The following is a 19,760-nucleotide window of genomic DNA, read 5'->3' as shown; positions in this document are numbered from 1 at the left end:
ATCAGGTGGGGAACCACAGAGGCACAAGCCATTGGTACAAATTAAATATATTGTAATAAATGCAATTTTTGCTTGGTTCATCCACACACAGGACAGTAAACATCCTAATTGACCATAGCACTGTATCAAAGTACCAATAGAATTCCTATTTCTTGCTCAAAACTAATACAATCAGTAAGCTGCAGAACATTGTAACACCTAAAGATTCAACATAATGAGTCAGAGACCTGTACTTTTTCACTACATAAAATTTATTTATAAAAAAGTAGAACCAGTTCCTATTTTTAATCATAATTTATTAAACACGTCTGTGTTTTGTAGAATATACACTTTAGCATTAAGACAATTTCAATGAAATGACTATCTACAAAAATGAGTTTGATTGTTTTATTTTTCATGTCAGCATACATGAACAAATGAAATTCATGTCTCATGAAAACATTTTTTACTCAGTATCTTTAAAAATGTACACAGTTTAATAACCACTGCTATGGTCTTAGATTTTCATATTTTTTATTTCGAAAATAAAAGTCAGGTATTTTACTGCTGTATTTGTTACAGCATAAACTGAAGCCATCCTACACAAAGTAAAAGGGTTGGAATAGGCATGCAGGCAACTTCTCACGTTGTCACATACCTTACATGTATCTAATAAGACACAGAAGCGGTGCATATTCATTTGCATTTTTCCAAAGACTAAAATATTTACTGATGTAAGCAGAAAGCAACATCTTTAAAAACAAAACCAGTTTGAATGGCACAAAAAGTTAGCATTTGTATAAATAACTGGAGTTCTTGATTATGGAACAGGGGATTCCAGTATTTTCCTTAGGGCTTTGCTCTTTGAAAGAATACCTGTTTAAAACAAAAACAAAACAATAGTATTTATATACAAGCCTTGCTAAAGCTTCAGGAAATACAGATTATACATATTCATAGTATGGTTAGGTTTAATGTCTTTACACTAATATGTGCACATTAATTTGAGGGGACTGATGGTCTCCCTGAAGCTCAACACAGAAGTGGTTCCATCTAAAAATCTATTGATGGGTGGTACTCAAATTTTTTGCAGTATAGACCAGCTATGATGAAGATAAGTATTATCATACATATTTTAGAACCAAGCCAGTTATGCCCTCTCTGTCTAAGTTATCAGTTTGATTATATAAGCCAAATGGATACCATCTCATTGGATATATGACCAAAGAAATCAAATGACAATTTAATAGTGTTTAAGTTGTTTGGAAGGAAGGAGCTGGGGCCGGGGGAGGAGGGGGATGACCGTTTTTAAACTTCGCTGGCTACTTGCAGGTTTACAGTACACAAAATATCTATAGAATCATTTTGTTACGTTAGAGCACCAGAGATATGTTCTCACTTCCTTCAAATCACTACCATAACTCGGTGAAATATGTACCACTGTAATAAGGAAACACTGAATTTAAACTTACCTTTAAGTAATTTTTAAAAACTTTAGCATCAGACTGCTGAAGTGCTTGACAAAACTCCTGTAAATGAGCAATGAGAATTAATACTGAAATACATTGTAGCTAGATGGATAAACAAAACAAGTGCTTGAGATGCAACGAGTAACAGAAGTTTACATTTCAACCACAGAATTGAAGTTCATATTTCCCCCACTGTGCTTCCCCTCCCCTTTAAAAGAAGAGGTAAACTATGCATTTTACTGGCCAGTAAGGATGAATCATAGGTTTTGGCTCCCCTCAGTTATGCTTCAGAGGAGAACAGATGTTTACAGTTTTTAGCAACCCATTTTACATTTTGAATGATAACATAAGTATAGATTGGAGGACTGAAGTCAGGAGGTCCATGGCTCTAAACTTGCCTTTACATGACTCATGGCACTGCAGTTGTGTTATCTCCTCTGTTTCTCCTTAAAGTTAAATCAGGATAATGCCCTAATTTTGTACAGTACTTGCACACGCAAAGCACTACATGTGTTAAGTATTGTTAATATGAGTATTTCAAGATAAAGAGTCATTCTGCCCTCACTGTGGCACAATTCCTGACAAAGCAATTAGAACTTTGGATCAAAGGGTAGCGTATGGATGTGTAAGAAGCCTTCCTTTATCTTTAGTATAAATTATCACACAAGTATTATTTATGCTGTTAAGTCAACTAGTTTCACAATTTAAGTCACACTGCAACTGTAAATACTATCTTCCAAAGAAGCAGGTCTGACCGCTTCAACCTCCAAATTCACTCACAAATCAGAATTGAAATCCTCTACTTGGCACTCAACATCTAATCAAACTAGTTCACCCAGATAACATTCAGTGTACCTTTTAAAATGCCCTAATCACATTAACTGTTGAAACAATCAAGCTTGAAAAAAATACTTTCATTGCTGAAAACACTACATCTCTTGTCTATTTTTAAGTGCGAGAATGATTGTAATGTAGAAGAACCTTATATATTAGTAAGACCAAAAACACTACAGAAAATCCATACATTTCTGTACCCTATAAAATCAAAATTCCTTGTACTTTAATTTCTCAGATTTAAGTCTTATTAAAAAGAAATGACGGCTATGAAATGTTTATTTTTACTACCAATATGGTAGTCACTTAAACTGGACTAATAGTTGTAATAAGATCTATAGCTATATAGTTTTTACTCCAGAGATTTGGATTGTGGAAACGTTCACAAATATGCAACAGAAATAATACTTAGAAGTACCTGTGCTCCCTAAGTATACATCAGTATCTCTGATAGCAGAATTAGACAAAGCATAATAAGATGACACCTGGACAACTCTAAAGGGGCTAAAATATTTTTTCTGTTGCTGATTTCTGGGCAAGTATCTTCACAAAAACAAATGTTAACACCTTGCAGATATCAAAATACTTGATTATTGGTTTCAGACATTTTTTGCTTCAGTCCTCCATCTAAATAAGTTTCCACTCAGTTTCTTTTGGAAAGCTGGCTGCATGACTATAATTAATCTTTTACACTGGACTGAGGATCTAATGACAGACATTTTCTGAGATAAGGCTTTAAATCACTGAGTTTAACGGCACTGAGTTAGTATTTGTACTGCCAACTTGTGGATGGTTTACCTGTATGCTGTATTTTAATTAGGGATGTAAAAGGTTAAACAGTAAGTGTTAGGCTTACAGGTTAACCAAATTTAACAGTTAACCCCAGCCATGCTGTGCCAGGCCCCACGGAACTATCTCGGTTAATGGTTAACCAATTAAATGATACAATTGTAATCGTTTAACCGGTTAACTTTAACCAATATTTACATCCCTAATTTTAATAATGTTATTGTCTTTGTCATGTTTTAGTACTACATAGCAATTGTGTGTTTTATTGAAATGCAACAGGAAAAATTAAGCTTACAACACAACTTTTGGTATTGACTTCAGTTTTCACTTTTAAATATTTGAAATACCAACTAGAAAAGGTTCCTACCTGGATTATTTCAGGAGCTACCTGCAGTGAAGGCAGATATTCTTGCTGAAGATAGTGAATGCATTCAGGGCCCTGGAAAAGATATCAAACCACAATTTTGCTTGGACAAATGTAGCCTTACAAATTAACAATAAAAGCCATTAGGGATATGTTTTAGGGTACATAAGGTAGTTTTAAGAAGAGTTAGTTAGTTTTGGCCCTTCATAGAGATCCTTTCCCCACCCCCCAGCCCTCTCTTCCCCCGTTATTTTTAATAAAAGTCAGGACAGGTCACTGCTCCCGTGAATTTTTATTTATTGCCTGCGACCTGTCCATTACTTTTACTAAAAATAACCATGACAAAATCTTAACCTTAATTATAAGTTATTGTAAAGTAAAAGATTTCTCCACGTTTCAGCCGTTATAAAGTTAAGAACCCCATTATATTTTAGTTTTATTTGTTGCATAGAATAAAACATATGCTTTTAAAAAGAAACCTGGCTGAATTAAAACTGCAAGAGTAATGAAAGTCAAATGTTATGCTAGCCAATTTAACTAGATGGACCTTAGGGCGTCCGTTTTGTCATACTTCACAAATCAGAAGAGTGCAGCATTAAGACGAAATATATGCCAGCACATTTACCACTCTAGCTCCACCTTAAGTTACTGCTCTCACTAATGACAAAACTCATTGGTTTCAGAATGATTGAGAAATTCAGCACCCGGATGTACTCCTAGAGACTGATGGCTAGTAGTCATCTCTGTAATAACCTTCTAAATTTATACTGTTTTGTTAGGGCAAATGGCATATAAAATGTAATATTACCAGGGATTTCGTGGCCATTTACCAAAAAAGGTGCCTCCAATTCACTAGGGTATTTTTTCAGTGTTTACCAGGTACCTCCCTATGTTCAAGAACAAGGATTCAATCTGCCATCTAGAAGAGGCAAAAAGAATCAAATGGGTTTGTACAAGCACCAGTTATTAGCCCCGTAGTTGGAACTTAGTACACAATTTTGTGTTTGTTTGTTTGTTTGTGAGGTATAAGAAAGAGAATCCAGATAATTCTCACATATCTATGTTGGCTTTACAGCATTGTGAACAAGAGTAACAAATAGCAAAAGCTTATTTTAGTCACTAAAACCTGCGTATCTGACACCGAATACATAGATCTGTCAAGAAAAAAAAAGTTACTAACCTTTCCATAACTGTTGCTCATACAGATGTGTTGCTCATGTCCATTCCACATTAGATGTGCACGTACTGCATGCACTGTTGCCAGACATTTTTCACTCAATATCTGTTGGGCCGGCTACAGCAGGGGTCCCCAACCCCCCGGTCCGCGGACCCTCTTAGGAACCGGTCCGCGAACCGACCCCTAGGCGGCATGTCTCCGGCGGGGCCCGCGGCTCCAGTGGAGCTTCCGCAGGTGTGCCTGTGGTAGGTCCAGCCGAGCCGCGTGACCAGCGAACCGTCCGCAGTCATGCCTGCGGGAGGTCTACCCGAGCCGTGGGACGAGCGCCCCCTCCGCAGTCGTGCCTGCAGGAGGTCCGCTGCTCCCGGGGCTCTGGTGGACCTCCCGCAGGCATGACTGCGGAAGGTCCGGCAAATGCCGCCCTGGGGGGCAGGACGAAACCGGTCCCTGGTGCGAAAAAGGTTGGGGACCGCTGGGCTACAGCACCCTCTGGTGCCCGCGCACTTATGCGTCAGTATAAGGGGGCACTGCTGGCCCCACACCACTCTCAGTTCCTTCTTGCTGGCTATCTCCAACAAAAGGGTAGGAGAGCGGGCCATGGAATGGACACAAACAACACATCTCGAACACCACTACTTATGGAAAGGGTAGTAACCATTATTTCTTCAAGTGCTTGCTCATATCCATTCCACGTTAGGTGACTCACAAGCAGTACCAAGGAGGTGGGCTCAGAATTCATGGAGATGCGGATTGCAACACGGCTCTCCCAAACCTGGCATCATCTCAAGCCTGCTGGGTGATGGTGTAGTGAACAGAGAAGGTATGCACTGACAACCAGGTTGCAGCTCTGCAGATATCTTGGATCAGGACCTGGGTCAGAAATGCCACTGATGAGGCCTGAGCTCTTGTCGAATGACTTGTTAAGATAGCAGGAGGTGGGCTGCCTGCCTGCTTGTAGCACGCCCAAATACAGGAGGTTATCCAGGATGAGATTCTCTGGGCTGAGACCAGTAGGCATCTCATCCTTTTTGCTATTGGCACAAAGAGTTGTGCAGATACATGGAACAGTTTGATCCTCTCAATATAGAAGGCTACTGTATGTCTAATATCCAATGAGTAAAGCAGCTGTTTTTCTGAATTCTTGTGCAGTTTTGGGAAGAAAACTGGCAGGAAAATGGCCTGGTTACTATGGAACCACCTTTGGAAGAAAGGCCAGGTGGGGGCACAGTTGAACCTTGTCTTAAAGAACACTGTGTATGGTGGTTCTGATGTAAGGGCCCTGATTTCCAAGACCTTTCTGGCTGAGATAATCACTACCAGGAAGGCGACCTTCCAGGAGAGAAACAGCAGAAGGCATGGGCAGCGAGCATAATAGGTATGAGGAGGCTGAGCTGCAGTCACTGGACCCCCCCAGTTGGGGGTTTTGCGGGAAAGTTTTTGATTTATTATGCCCCATGCAAGTTCCGGGCGGCTGAGGAGGCGGTAAGTGCTACTGCCTCCTCAGCCACCCTGGAACCTGCATGGGGCACAGCAAAAGCTTCTTCCAGAGAAGAGAGACGCATGCTTTTCCGCAGGCGGCTTGGGGTCTGGGGAGGGGAGGCATGGCATGGCGCAGCTGCAGCTGGCCTGGGACTCTGGGCATGGGAGCTCATGGCTTTGGCCAGCTACGGGCTCCTCTGGGCAGGTGTGTGTGTGTGTGGGGGGGGGGGGTCCTCAGGGCTTCAGCTGGCTCCGAGGCTCCTCCAGCTGGGGCGGGGGGGGTCTCATGTGTGTCTTGGGGCTCCAGCCGCAGGGGGTGTCTTGGGGCTCCTCCGGGTGGGAGGATGAGGGAGTGGCTCAGGGCTCTGGCTGGCTCGGGGCTCCTCCAGCTGAGGGGAGAGGGAGCAAGGGGTGGAGCCGGGGCTAGCCTCCCCAAACGGAGGGCTCCACCCGCCACCCATGGCTGAGGGTACAATGCTAGCAGCTCAAAGGGAGGCCCTGAGAGTCTTTACAGGACCAGGTTTAAATCTCACATTGGCTCACAAATTTGAGGGTAAAGCCTTTATAAGCCTTTAAGAAAGTGAATGGACATCTCATGTGACGAGACTGACTTTGTAGCTCAGAGGGTGGAAGGCTCAGATCACTGGTAGGTGTAACTGGATATATGCGAGGGCCAGACCTTGTTGTTTCAGATGGAACAGGTATTCCAATACAGATTGAAGGGAAGACCGAGTTGGAGAAAGACCTCATTGGGAAGACTATACCGAGAAATGTTTCCACCTGGTCAGGTAAGTAGTTCTAGTAGATGGCTCCCTACTACTTAGCAAGACCTGGCGGACTTGCTCTGAACACGGATCTGAGGTTAGCCCTGGAGTCCTTCAGACCATAGAGCTTTGTGTCTGTTTGCTCTGAGAGAAGAGAAGTACCCTCGAATGGGAGGTTTTGGATCAGTTGTTGAACTGCCAATAGGAGCCCTGAGAATTGAAGCCATGAGCACTACCTCCATGACCACTGTGGAAGCCATCGTTCTTCTTCGAGTGATTGCTCCTATGCATTCCATATAGGTGTGCGTGCCGCGCGTGCACGGCTCTTCGGAACATTTTTAGCCTAGCAACACCGGCGGGCCGGCTGGGCGCCCCCTGGAGTGGCGCCGCTATAGCGCTAGTTATATACCCCAGCCGGCCCGTCCGCTCCTCAGTTCCTTCTTCCCGCCCGTGACGGCCAGTTGGAACTGTGGAGTGCTTGTCGTCCTCCACTTACCTAGCTCACCTTGGTTCTAGTTTGTATTTAGTGTATATAGTTAGTTGTTAAACTGAGTTAGTTGACTAGTTAGTAGATAGATTAGGGGGAATTAGGGGGGCTTAGCCCCTCTTTTCCCGTCCGGTGCGGGCGCATGCCCAAGACACCGGGATTCAAGCCCTGTGCGGCTTGCCAGCGGCATATGCCAGTTGGGGACCCCCACGACGCCTGCCTTCGTTGTCTCGGCGAGGGACATCGACCAGACAAGTGCCTCATTTGCAGGTCGTTCAAGCCGCGAACGAAAAAGGAGCGGGACATTAGGTTGCGGCAGCTCCTTATGGAGTCGGCGCTTACCCCTGCGGTGCCAACTCCTCCGGCTCCGGCGTCATCCTCGGTGCGGAGTGCTCCAGCGGTCCCCGGCCGGTCCGGTACCGAGACTGTTAAGAAGCAGCCGGCACCGAAGCCCCGGCACCGTTCCCATTCACCATCTGGGAAACGGAAGCCTAAGCCCAAGGCTGTAGAGACTGCTACGCCGAGACCATCGGTCCAGCAGCCAGTAGCGCCGCCTTCGGCACCGTCCTCGACAGCGCACGGACCGTGCGCGGTACCGTCGACTCCGGCACCGGCTGGGCCGTCGAGTCCGGTACCCCCGCGCTCCCCGGTGCAAACCGTGGTCGAGCTGCCTCTCCCGTCCACGCCCGAGACGTTCTCGACGGCGAGGGAGCTCACAGAGATAACAGAGGCACCGAGCCTCCGGCCCCCGGCACCGCCGGTGCGGGCTGTTCCGTCAGTGGGCAAACCGGCCATGGTACGACCGGCCACCCCTGACAAACGGGATAGACGGCGATCCAGGTCCCGATCCCGGTCCCGATCCCGGAGACGGTCACCTTCCCGCCGTTCAAGGTCACAGCACCGGTCTCCATCCCGGTACCGTTCTCCTTCCCGGCGCCGGTCGCAGTCCCGGTACCGCTCATCATCGCGGTACCGGTCGTACTCCCGGAGGCATTCCAAGTCCCGGTCCCGCTCTCCGGACCGTCGGCACCGAGGAAGGTCCGGATCCCGGCACCGCTCCCGACGCCGTTCGCGAAGCCGCTCCCGTCGACGACGATCGAGATCGCGGTCGACCTCCCGCTACTCTCGCGGTCGAAGGTCCCGCTCGCGCTCCCGGCACCGAGACGATCGGCACCGGTACCCGGCACCGTCCACGGATAGACTGGTGGCATTGACGGCGCAGTCTCTGAGCGCCTCTGCCCCCCCGTGGCCTTCCCGCCAACCGTTGGTCGCTTCACACGACGGCAGCGGTGCAGACTACCGTGCGGACCCACAAGGACAAGACCTGGGTCCCCAGCAATGGGGTTTCTGGACCCCCTGGGCTGGTCACGAGGCTCAGGGCTCCCCCTTCCTCCCGCGACAGGGGCCTTCTGACCATGGGGTGCCGGAAGCCACCGTCAGCAGGCCCCCTCCATCGCCTCCGGTTGAGGTTCCACCGCCGCCGGTGCAGACGGAACATCCCGTGGAGACGGCGACCTCACACCCCATGGACGAGCCTCAGCCTCTGCCTATTGGTCAGGCCCAGTCCTCGTCTTCCTCGCCCGACGAGGCGGTGGCGGGATCCTCGTCATCCGATCCCCCACCGATTGACTTACGTGCCCATCAGGACCTCCTTCGTCGGGTGGCACAAGCTGTTAACCTCCCGGTAGCGGAGGTCATCGAGGACGAGGACCCGATCACTAATGTGGTCGGAACGGAGGCCCCCATGCGAGTGGCCCTACCGTTTGTTCGGACGATCCAGAAAAATGCCACCACACTCTGGCAGTCCCCGGCGTCCATCCCTCCCACTGCCCGTGGAGTGGAGCGGAAGTACTCGGTACCCCCGACTGGGTACGAGTACCTGTATACCCATCCGGCCCCGGACTCCCTAGTGGTACAGTCGGTGAATGACCGGGAGCGAAATGGGCAGCCTGCGCCTGCACCTAAGTCCAAAGACGCGCGCAGGATGGACCTGTTGGGCCGGAAGGTATATTCGGCTGGCGGCCTTCAATTACGCATAGCCAATCAGTTGGTTCTCCTGGCCCGCTATGCCTACATAATTTTGTAGCCCTCTCAAAATTTACAGAATTGGTTCCAACATCCTCCAGGCAGGAGTTCTCAGCTTTGCTGGAAGAGGGCAAGAAAGCTACCAGGTCCTCTATTCAGGGCTCACTGGACTCTGCAGACTCCGGAGCCAGGACCTTGGCATCGGGAGTGACAATGAGAAGGATCTCCTGGCTGCAATCGTCCACCTTGCCACCGGAGGTTCAGTATACTCTGCAAGACTTGCCCTTCGATACCAAGGGCTTATTCTCGGAGAAAATGGACTCCAGAATACAGACCCTTAAGGATGGGCGCATTGCCATCCGTACGCTAGGCATGCATACGCCTGCGACACAACGGAGGCCTTTCAGGCAGCAGCCCTTTCGGCCGTTCAATCAGTCCAGGTCTAGGCCGGATAATACACGCAGGGGCAGACTGAACCGCCGTAGACCTTCGGGCAATCGGCGTAACCAGTCCCAGGCGCCTTCCAAGGCCCCCCAAGGGCCGAAGCAGGCGTTTTGATGGGACGCCCGAGGACGGCCCATCAGTCTCTCCTCTGGATCCTTCCCCGTTATTTTTCAATTGTCTTTCCCACTTCCTCCCGGCGTGGTCCCAGATTACATCGGACAGCTGGGTGCTACGCACGGTAGAGTCTGGTTACCATCTTCAGTTTATTTCGCCCCCTCCCTCCCACCCACCCACCCCGTCCCTCTTCAGGGACCCTTCTCACGAGCAAGTCCTCCTACAAGAGGTCGAGTCTCTGCTGAGATTGGGTGCTATAGAGGAGGTGCCGAGCGATATGCGAGGCAGGGGATTTTACTCCCGATATTTCTTAATCCCCAAGGCGAAGGGAGGCCTACGACCCATACTCGACCTCCGAGAGCTCAACAAATACCTTGTCAAGCTCAAGTTTCGCATGGTAACCCTGGGGACTATCATTCCCTCCCTGGATCCGGGAGACTGATTTGCCGCCCTCGACATGAAGGACGCGTATTTTCATGTCGCCATTTACCCTCCTCATCGGCGCTACCTTCGCTTCGTTGTCAACAATACACACTACCAATTCACAGTGCTGCCTTTCGGCCTCTCTACAGCGCCGAGGGTATTCACCAAGTGCATGGCAGTGGTGGCCGCGGCCATCCGCCGTCGTCGGATACATGTCTACCCCTATCTCGACGACTGGCTAGTCCGAGGACCATCCCGCCAACTGGTGGCGTCCCACATGGCCACGGTCCTAGCCCTGTTTCAGAGTCTAGGGCTCATGATAAATGCCGAGAAGTCGATGTTGACCCCTTCGCAAAGAGTGGAGTTCATCGGTGCGGTCCTGGATTCCAACTTGGCCAGGGCCTGCCTGCCCCAACCTCGGCATCAGTCTCTGGTCTCTCTCGTTCGAGACCTACAAGCTTTCCCGCGAACAACAGTGCGTTCCTGCCTCCGCCTTCTAGGCCACATGGCGTCGTGTACGTTCGTCACTCAGTACGCGAGGTTGCACCTTCGCCCATTTCAAATTTGGCTCACGTCAGTGTACCGGCCCCACCGCGACTCCATCGATATGGTGGTCACGCCCACGAAGCCAGTCCTCGCTTCGCTCACTTGGTGGCTGGACCCAGCAGTCGTGTGTGCCGGAGTCTCTTTCCGCCCTCTTCAACCATCCGCCACTCTGACCACGGATGCGTCAGAGCTGGGGTGGGGAGCGCACCTAGCCGACCTGCACACCCAAGGCCTCTGGTCGCCCCGAGAGCTCTCCCTCCATATCAATGTCAGAGCTCCGGGCGATTTGCCTCGCCTGTCAAGCCTTTTGCCCCAGTCTCCAGGGGCGTTGTATCGCGGTGTTGACGGACAACACAACGGCGATGTTTTATGTCAACAAGCAGGGTGGAGCCCGATCTTCTCCGCTGTGCACGGAGGCGATGCTACTGTGGGACTTCTGCATAGCCCACTCCATTCACCTAGTGGCGTCCTATCTTCCAGGGGTGCAGAACACGCTGGCCGACCGTCTGAGCAGGTCGTTCCTGTCCCACGAGTGGTCCCTCCGCCCAGATGTGGTTCACACGATTTTCCGGAGGTGGGGGTTTCCCCGGATAGACCTGTTCGCCTCCAGAGAGAACAGGAAGTGCCACCAGTTCTGCTCGTTCCAGGGTCGCGCCCCGGGCTCCCTGTTGGACGCATTCCTCTACCCCTGGACGGGTCACCTACTGTATGCCTTTCCTCCGTTCCCGCTCGTACATCGGGTGCTTCTCAAGCTTCGGAGGGACAGAGCCCGCCTCATACTCGTCGCTCCGGCCTGGCCGAGACAGCACTGGTACACTCTGCTGCTCGAGCTATCGGTACGAGATCCCATCCCTCTGCCCTTATGGCCGGACCTGATAACGCAGGACTTCGGCAGGCTCCGCCACCCGGACCTGCAGTCCCTCCATCTGACAGCCTGGTACCTGAGTGGTTAACCCACGCGGAGCGGACCTGTTCGGCGGCGGTCCAGCGGGTCCTGCTGGAGAGCAGAAAGCCCTCCACTCGCTCAACCTACCTCTCCAAATGGAAGGGATTCGCCATATGGTGCGACCAGAGAAATCTGAATCCATTCGTCGTCCCTATCCCAACGATACTGGACTACCTCTGGTCACTTAAAGAGCAGGGTCTTGTGGTCTCATCGTTAAAGGTGCACCTGGCAGCGATATCGGCCTTCAGGCCACCCGTCGGTCACCGATCCATCTTCTCCGATCCTACGGTTTCCCGCTTCCTCAAGGGTCTTGAGCGTTTATTCCCGCCAGTGCGGCCCCCGACTCCGCCCTGGGACCTGAATCTGGTCTTGGGCAGGCTCATGGGACCCCCCTTTGAGCCCATGGCTGCGTGTTCACTGCTCCACCTGTCGTGGAAAACAGCCTTTCTCGTCGCCATAACCTCAGCAAGGCGAGTTTCCGAGCTCCAGGCCCTGACGGCCGGTCCTCCGTACACCATCTTTCATGCGGACAAGGTCCAGCTTCGGCCTCATCCGGCCTTCCTCCCTAAGGTGGTGTCAGCCTTCCATGTAAATCAGGACATTTTCCTTCCCGGTTTTTTCCCGAAGCCTCATGCCTCGAGTCGGGACCAACAGCTGCACACCCTGGATGTCCACAGGGCCCTTGCGTTCTACATACACCGGACAAAATCCTTCCGGCGTTCGCCACAACTGTTCATAGCGGTTGCAGAACGTATGAAAGGCAAGCCGGTCTCCTCTCAGAGGATTTCCTCATGGGTCACCGCATGCATCAGAACTTGCTATGAGCTGGCTGGGGTGCCAGCTGACCGTCTTACCGCTCACTCCACGAGAGCGCACGCCTCGTCTGCCGCCTTCCTGGCCCATATCCCCATTCAGGACATCTGTAGAGCGGCCACCTGGTCCTCTGTCCACACCTTCGCCTCCCACTACGCGTTGGTGCAGCAATCCAGAGACGATGCAGCCTTCGGCTCCGCAGTCTTGCACTCTGCCACGTCTCACTCCGACCCCACCGCCTAGGTAAGGCTTGGGAGTCACCTACATGGAATGCATAGGAGCAATCACTCGAAGAAGAAAAGACGGTTACTCACCGTTGTAACTGTTGTTCTTCGAGATGTGTTGCTCCTATCCATTCCAGACCCGCCCTCCTTCCCCACTGTCGGAGTAGCCGGCAAGAAGGAACTGAGGAGCGGACGGGCCGGCTGGGGTATATAACTAGCGCTATAGCGGCGCCACTCCAGGGGGCGCCCAGCCGGCCCGCCGGTGTTGCTAGGCTAAAAATGTTCCGAAGAGCCGTGCACGCGCGGCGCGCACACCTACATGGAATGGATAGGAGCAACACATCTCGAAGAACAACAGTTACAACGGTGAGTAACCGTCTTTTCTGGTTGCCCCATCGGCTGCATCCAGGCCCACCTGGAGTGAGGCTCTAGCTACGTTCTCTCTTTCCTCTAAGAGGGTGGAAAACTCTTGCCTAGAGTCCTGAGGCAACAAGTCTTTAAATGTTGCCATACAGTCCCACATATTGTAATCGTACCTCCCAAACAGGGCTTATTGGTTAGAAACACAAAGCTGTAACCCGCCTGTTTGTCTGTTTGTCAGAAAAAATTATTCAACAAGTGTAGCTTTTTTGAGTCCTCCTGCTTGCGGGTAGCGCTTGTCTGGTCTTATCTGTCCCTCTCATTGGCCTGAAACCACTAGGGACCTGGGAGGGGAGTGAGAATATAAGTATTCATATCCCTTTGTTGGTACATAGCATTTCTTCTCTACCCTGTTTGGAGGTGGGAGGGAGAGACGATGGGGTCTGCCATAGGGCCAGGGGCGGCCCCAGGCCCCAGCATGCCAAGTGCGTGCTTGGGGCGGCATGCTGCGGGGGGGCGCTCTGCCGGTCACTGGGAGGGCGGCAGGCGGCTCCAGTGGACCTCCCGCAGGCATGTCTGCGGAGGGTCCGCTGGTCCCGCGGCTTCGGTGGAGCATCCGCAGGCACACCTGCGGGAGGTCCACCGGAGCCGCGGGACCGGCGAAGCGCCCCCCCGCGGCGTGCCGCCGTGCTTGGGGCAGCGAAATGGCTAGAGCCGCCCCTGCATAGGGCTCTGACTGGACCCATAGCAGCCTCATTAATGGATAGGGCCACTTTAGATGGGGCTGCTGCAGCCAAAATATCAATGAGGCTATGTGAAGATTCCTTGAGTACCTTGACCTCTAGCCCTAAGTTAGTAGCTATCCTCTTTAGAAGCTCCTAATGAGCTCTAAAGTCATCTTGCAGCAGTGAGCTGCTCAGCACCTCCCTCATCTGGGGAGAAGGAAGAGGTCTGAGCAAGAGGGGGAGTTTCCGCCTCTTCTTCTGCCCTGATTATGTCCCCTGGGCCCACATCTTGCATGTTGGTATTGGAATTGGGGTAAGGTGCTGAGCGGAGCAGTGCATGGGCCTTCCTCTCAGATCCAACTGAGTAGGACCAATGGGATGGCAGTCCCAGAACAGGAGAAATCCCCACAGATTTCAGAACGGCCACTGGACCTGCATCGGCCACTGTCCTCCAGGCCAGATACCAATGTGGGAGTCTGCATGGGGGTCCAGCGGGATGTAGGATGGGTAGCGATGGAGGCTTAGACTGGGTGTAGGGCTTCACTTCCGACTCCGAAGAAGCATCCTCCCGTCGGTGCTGAGGGTCCAGGGACCAATGCCAGACCTCATAGATGATAGAGGGCCCCAGTGCCAAGTACAAGCTCGGAGCCCCATGCTCCCTTCTGCTAGTCATGCTCATCAGATCTGGTGGTTGTGCCGTCGGGGTACTGGGAGTGATAGTAAGTCACCGGCCACTGCAAAGGCCTCCACGTGGTCGGCACTGTGATGACTCCTTGGTGTCGGCAGGAGGTTGCACACAGGACCCCTGAGAGTTGCATGGAGTTGACAGTGCCGCCAGAGGCAGAGGAGCGGCCTGACACGCGACACACTCCGCTGCCATCCCCATTTGTCCTTGCTCAGCACCAGGGAGGCATCCTCTCTTGGATTGCTGTTTCTTATGCTTCTTCCTCAGCATTGGAGATGGAGAATGGTGCGGAGAAACATGCAGTGCCGGAGGGGCGCTTTGCACCAAAGCTGAAGTGTTCAGATGACTAGCTCTCAGTCTAGCCTTTCTTTGTACGAGATGTGAAGTCCTGACAGATTTCACAGCACTGTCATATGTGAGCCTCTCATAGACACTTCAGACAACGGGAGTGCGGGTCACTCACCAGCATAGGCTTGCCACAGAAGGCACATGCCCAGCCCCAGCGGCGAAGAGAGCCCCTCTATGCTAAGAGAGGGGGACTAACTATCTGAACTAATAACATAAGAAAGGCCGTAACGGGTCAGACCAAAGGTCCATCTAGCCCAGTATCTGTCTACCGACAGTGGCCAATGCCAGGTGCCCCAGAGGGAGTGAACCTAAAAGGCAATGATCAAATGATCTCTCTCCTGCCATCCATCTCCATCCTCTGACGAACAGAGGCTAGGGACACCATTCTTACCCATCCTGGCTAATAGCCATTTATGGACTTAGCCACCATGAATTTATCCAGTCCCCTTTTAAACATTGTTATAGTCCTAGCCTTCACAACCTCCTCAGGTAAGGAGTTCCACAAGTTGACTGTGCGCTGCGTGAAGAAGAACTTCCTTTTATTTGTTTTAAACCTGCTGCCTATTAAATTTCATTTGGTGACCCCTAGTTCTTGTATTATGGGAATAAGTAAATAACTTTTCCTTATCCACTTTCTCAACATCACTCATGATTTTATATACCTCTATCATGTCCCCCCTTAGTCTTCTCTTTTCCAAGCTGAAGAGTCCTAGCCTCTTTAATCTTTCCTCGTATGGGACCCTCTCTAAACCCCTAATCATTTTAGTTGCCCTTTTCTGAACCTTTTCTAGTGCTAGAATATCTTTTTTGAGGGGAGGAGACCACATCTGTACCCTTTTTAATGATTCCTAACATCCTGTTTGCTTTTTTGACCGCCTCTGCACACTGCGTGGACATCTTCAGAGAACTATCCACGATGACTCCAAGATCTTTTTCCTGATACTATTACTAATACTATTTACGCTACTACTAAACGGACTAATAAACCCACTGAATAACGCCTTGTTGAAGCAAGAAGAGCTGTTCCATCAACTGTCACAGGTGGTAAGAAGGAGGTGGGGCCAGCAGTGCCCCTTATACTGGTGCATAAGCACATAACATCAGAGGACACTAGAGTTGGCCCGACAGATACCACTGAGGGAAAAATCTCTGGCGATGATGCACACAACATGCGTACAACTAACATGGAATGGACATGCGCAAACACTGAAAGAAGAACATGCCATTTTTAGTGACTTTACAGCATGAAGCTACTTTAAGTGAAGAGATCTTCCAAAGAATACAACTCTTTCAAAACCACAGATTCCTCGCACTTGGTGTAATTATTGTACTGAGTAACAGTAATTCACCACCACTGGATTAAACTCTATTTAAATAATAATTTTTGAACATACAAATTCAGCTCTTTCGTGACAACTTGAAAGGTTTTACAACATAAAGAGGAACAAAACTTCTGGAGTTAAACACAACATCCATTCCAGTCAGTGATTTCTGTTAACTCCCCTGGAATTAATCTTATTCTTCTCTCTACATAAAGACACTTACTAGCTTCTGGAGATTAATTTAATTCCAAGAAACACCTTTAAGAGATGCATTTAGTTTTACACAGAGTTTTACAAGCCTTACCCTTTTGAGATGAATTGTTTTTAACGTCACTGCACATTCTGATAAAGCCTGCAGGGAAAAAAAACAAAACAACAACAACAAAACCTTAAGATTTCAATCCAAACACACTCTTGTCAGTAACTAGTATTGAATGTTAACTTTTGTTAATACCATACATCGGGGTGGCCAACCTGTGGCTCCGGAGCCACATGCGACTCTTCAGAAGTTAATATGCGGCTCCTTGTACAGGCTCCAACTTTGGTGCTGGAGCTACAGGTGCCAACTTTCCAATGTGCCAGGGGTGCTCACTGCTCAACCCCTAGCTCTGCCACAGGCCCTGCCCCCACTCCATCCCTTCCCACCCCCTCCCCATAGCCTGCCATGCCCTCACTCCTCCCCCCAACAGCCTCCTGCACACCACGATCAGCTGTGTTGGGAGGTGCTGGGAGCGTGGGGGGGGGGCGCAGAGTTGATGGGGGGCTGCTGATGTATTACTGTGGCTCTTTGGCAATGTACACTGGTAAATCCTGGCTCCTTCTCAGGCTCAGGTTGGCCACCCCTGCCATACATTTATGTTAGAGATTCTGTCCTGCAGTCGTTTGCATGCAGATCTTTCATTGAAATCGACTTGAGTTCTAAGTGCAGGAGATCCTGCAGAATTAGGCAACCTCAAAAGAATGACCAATGTAATTTTTTTACATAAATGAAAGCTTTTGTTTTATCAGTCAAATCAATTTTTGTTGTATGCATATTTCAACTTCTAAAAGTTTTCATGTGTATGTTAAAATAAATATTTCATAGTACGTACCAATACTGTCTGTGCATCTGCCAAGTCAAAAGTTTGTTTTAAAGGTGCTAAGAAACATGCAGGGACAATGTGCTTGTATACAAAGTCTGCAAAACCTACTGATCCATCTTTGCCCCCTGCGGGAGGGGGAAAAAAAAAGAAGAAGCAATGTTCAGATTTTATCCTTCCAACAATTACAGATCATAAAGCTGTCAGAATACTAATGCGAACTTACCCCAAAGCTCCACCAGTTTAGAAAGAATAATAAAGCATGTTTTCTGTGCAATAGGATCTGGATAGTCCACTGCTCCTTGGATGATAGTGAACAACACACGTTCCACATTCTCTGCATCTACAATAGATTACAGTAAATTAGATTTTTAGTATAAAAGATAAAACTAACTTGAGTTCTCCAGCATGAACAGAGAAGACCTAATTTTTTAAGCCTTTGAGACTGCATCACACAAAAGGGCAAAACAGTTTGTTATGTAATTCTTATTTAAAGAGGAAAAGATTTCAAAAGTGATTTTCAATTTACAAAATGTTATAACAGCATATAGACAAATTGGAAATATTCTGCAAACTTAAATGACAAACAGGTTTCTATGGAGACAGGTTTCAGAGTAGTAGCCATGTTAGTCTGTATCAGCAAAAACAGTGAGTCCTTGTGGCACCTTAGAGACTAACAAATTTATTTGGGCATAAGCTTTCGTGGGCTAAAACACACTTCATCAGATGCATGGAGTGGAACATACAGTAGGCAGGTATATATACACACAATGAGGTCAGATTTGTGTCCATTTATTCTTAAATAAGTACACCTCTACCCTGATATAACGCTGTCCTCTGGAGCCAAAAAATCTTACCGCGTTATAGGTGAAACCGCGTTATATTGAATTTGCTTTGATTTGCTGGACCGCGCAGCCCCACCGCCCCGGAGCACTGCTTTACTGCATTATATCTGAATTTGTGTTATATCGAGTCGCGTTATATCGGGGTAGAGGTATATATCCCTAATAAAGGGACACCATCATAGGACCTAATCACATCAGCCACACCATCAGGGGCTCGTTCACCTGCAATGTGATATATGCCATCATGTGCCAGCAATGCCCCTCTGTCATGTACATTTGCCAAACCGGACAGTCTCTACGCAAAAGAATAAATGGACACAAATCTGACATCAGGAATTATAACATCCAAAAACCAGTCGGAGAACACTTCAATCTCCCTGGACACTCAACAACAGACTTAAAAGTGGCAATTCTTCAACAAAAAAAACTTAAAAAACAGACTCCAACAGAAACTGCAGAACTGGAATTAATTTGCAAACTGGACACCATCAAATTAGACCTGAATAAAGACTGGGAGTGGATGAGTCAGTACGAAAACTAATTTACCCCTGCTGGTACTCGCACCTTCTTGTCAACTGTTTGAAAAGGGCCACCTTGTTTACATGGGCCTCACTAGCACTACAAAAGTGATTTCCACCCCTTCTTGTCAACTGAGAATAGCCCACTTCCACCTTAATTGAATTGGCTCGTTAGCACTGACCACCCCACCACTTGGTAAGGCAACTCCCATCTTTTCATATACTCTGTATATATACCTACCTACTATATGTTCCACTCCATGCATCTGATGAAGTGTGTTTTAGCCCACGAAAGCTTATGCCCAAATAAATTTGTTAGTCTCTAAGGTGCCACAAGGACTCCTCATTGTTTTTGAGGTTTCTATGGAATAATTTATAACATAGCTATAAAATATATTCTCCAGCAACATCTTGGTTCATCATGTTTTTATCAGTAATAAATGTTTATGATTGATAGAAATAAGATTATAAGCTGCTGAGATAGTCATAGAATAAATTCCTCTTGGCTTTTGAAAAAACTAATTAATACACTGGCAAACTAATATACAAAATAAGAACTTTGTTTGGTCTTGATAGAAAGTACTGTTGTAACAAGTTCTATGGTTGTCTGACTGCCAGACCCATATAATAAGATAATTTTATGTATTTTTTTTTTTTTTTTTTACAAAAACATATAATCTGCTGAAGTGTACATTTTTAACTGAACTCTCTAGAAATCCCTGAACCTGCAAGAACCCTTGGAGTGGAAATGTTGACAGTTCCCATGGAGGAAGATGCTAAGACAACTGAAAAAAAATCCTTCCCAAAGAAGCAAAGTTTAACTAGATATCAATGGGGAGATGGATTTCTTCTGAAAGCATTAAAACTATCAGTTCAAAAAGTTCACCAGTTCCAAAGTAGCTATGTGAAATGGGCCATTATAAAGTGAGCCAATTTCACTTCTAAGAAGAAGGAAATTGAAAAATTATAAGGGTAAAAGTTACATGTACCCAAGGTGATGT

At 48.5% G+C, this 19,760-nt stretch overlaps 1 protein-coding gene across 2 annotated transcripts in view; it reads right to left on the bottom strand.

Moving 5' to 3' along the window:
• Positions 1-279: 279 nt before the first annotated feature.
• XPOT (exportin for tRNA) overlaps positions 280-19,760 on the bottom strand; it is an 84,127-nt gene continuing 64,646 nt past the window's right edge. For both annotated transcript variants that reach the window (XM_044979142.1, XM_044979149.1), the window contains 6 exons: positions 17,623-17,739; positions 17,409-17,524; positions 16,622-16,669; positions 3,439-3,510; positions 1,452-1,508; positions 280-855 (listed from right to left, as the gene is read on the bottom strand). In XM_044979142.1, the coding sequence (XP_044835077.1) occupies positions 829-855; positions 1,452-1,508; positions 3,439-3,510; positions 16,622-16,669; positions 17,409-17,524; positions 17,623-17,739 (437 nt within the window). In that variant the 3' untranslated portion in view covers positions 280-828. The remainder of the gene's footprint in view (positions 856-1,451; positions 1,509-3,438; positions 3,511-16,621; positions 16,670-17,408; positions 17,525-17,622; positions 17,740-19,760) is intronic.

The sequence above is a fragment of the Mauremys mutica genome, chromosome 1, assembly GCF_020497125.1.
Source record: "Mauremys mutica isolate MM-2020 ecotype Southern chromosome 1, ASM2049712v1, whole genome shotgun sequence".
Taxonomy (NCBI): Eukaryota; Metazoa; Chordata; order Testudines; family Geoemydidae; genus Mauremys; species Mauremys mutica.
This window is presented reverse-complemented; position numbering and strand designations above follow the sequence as displayed.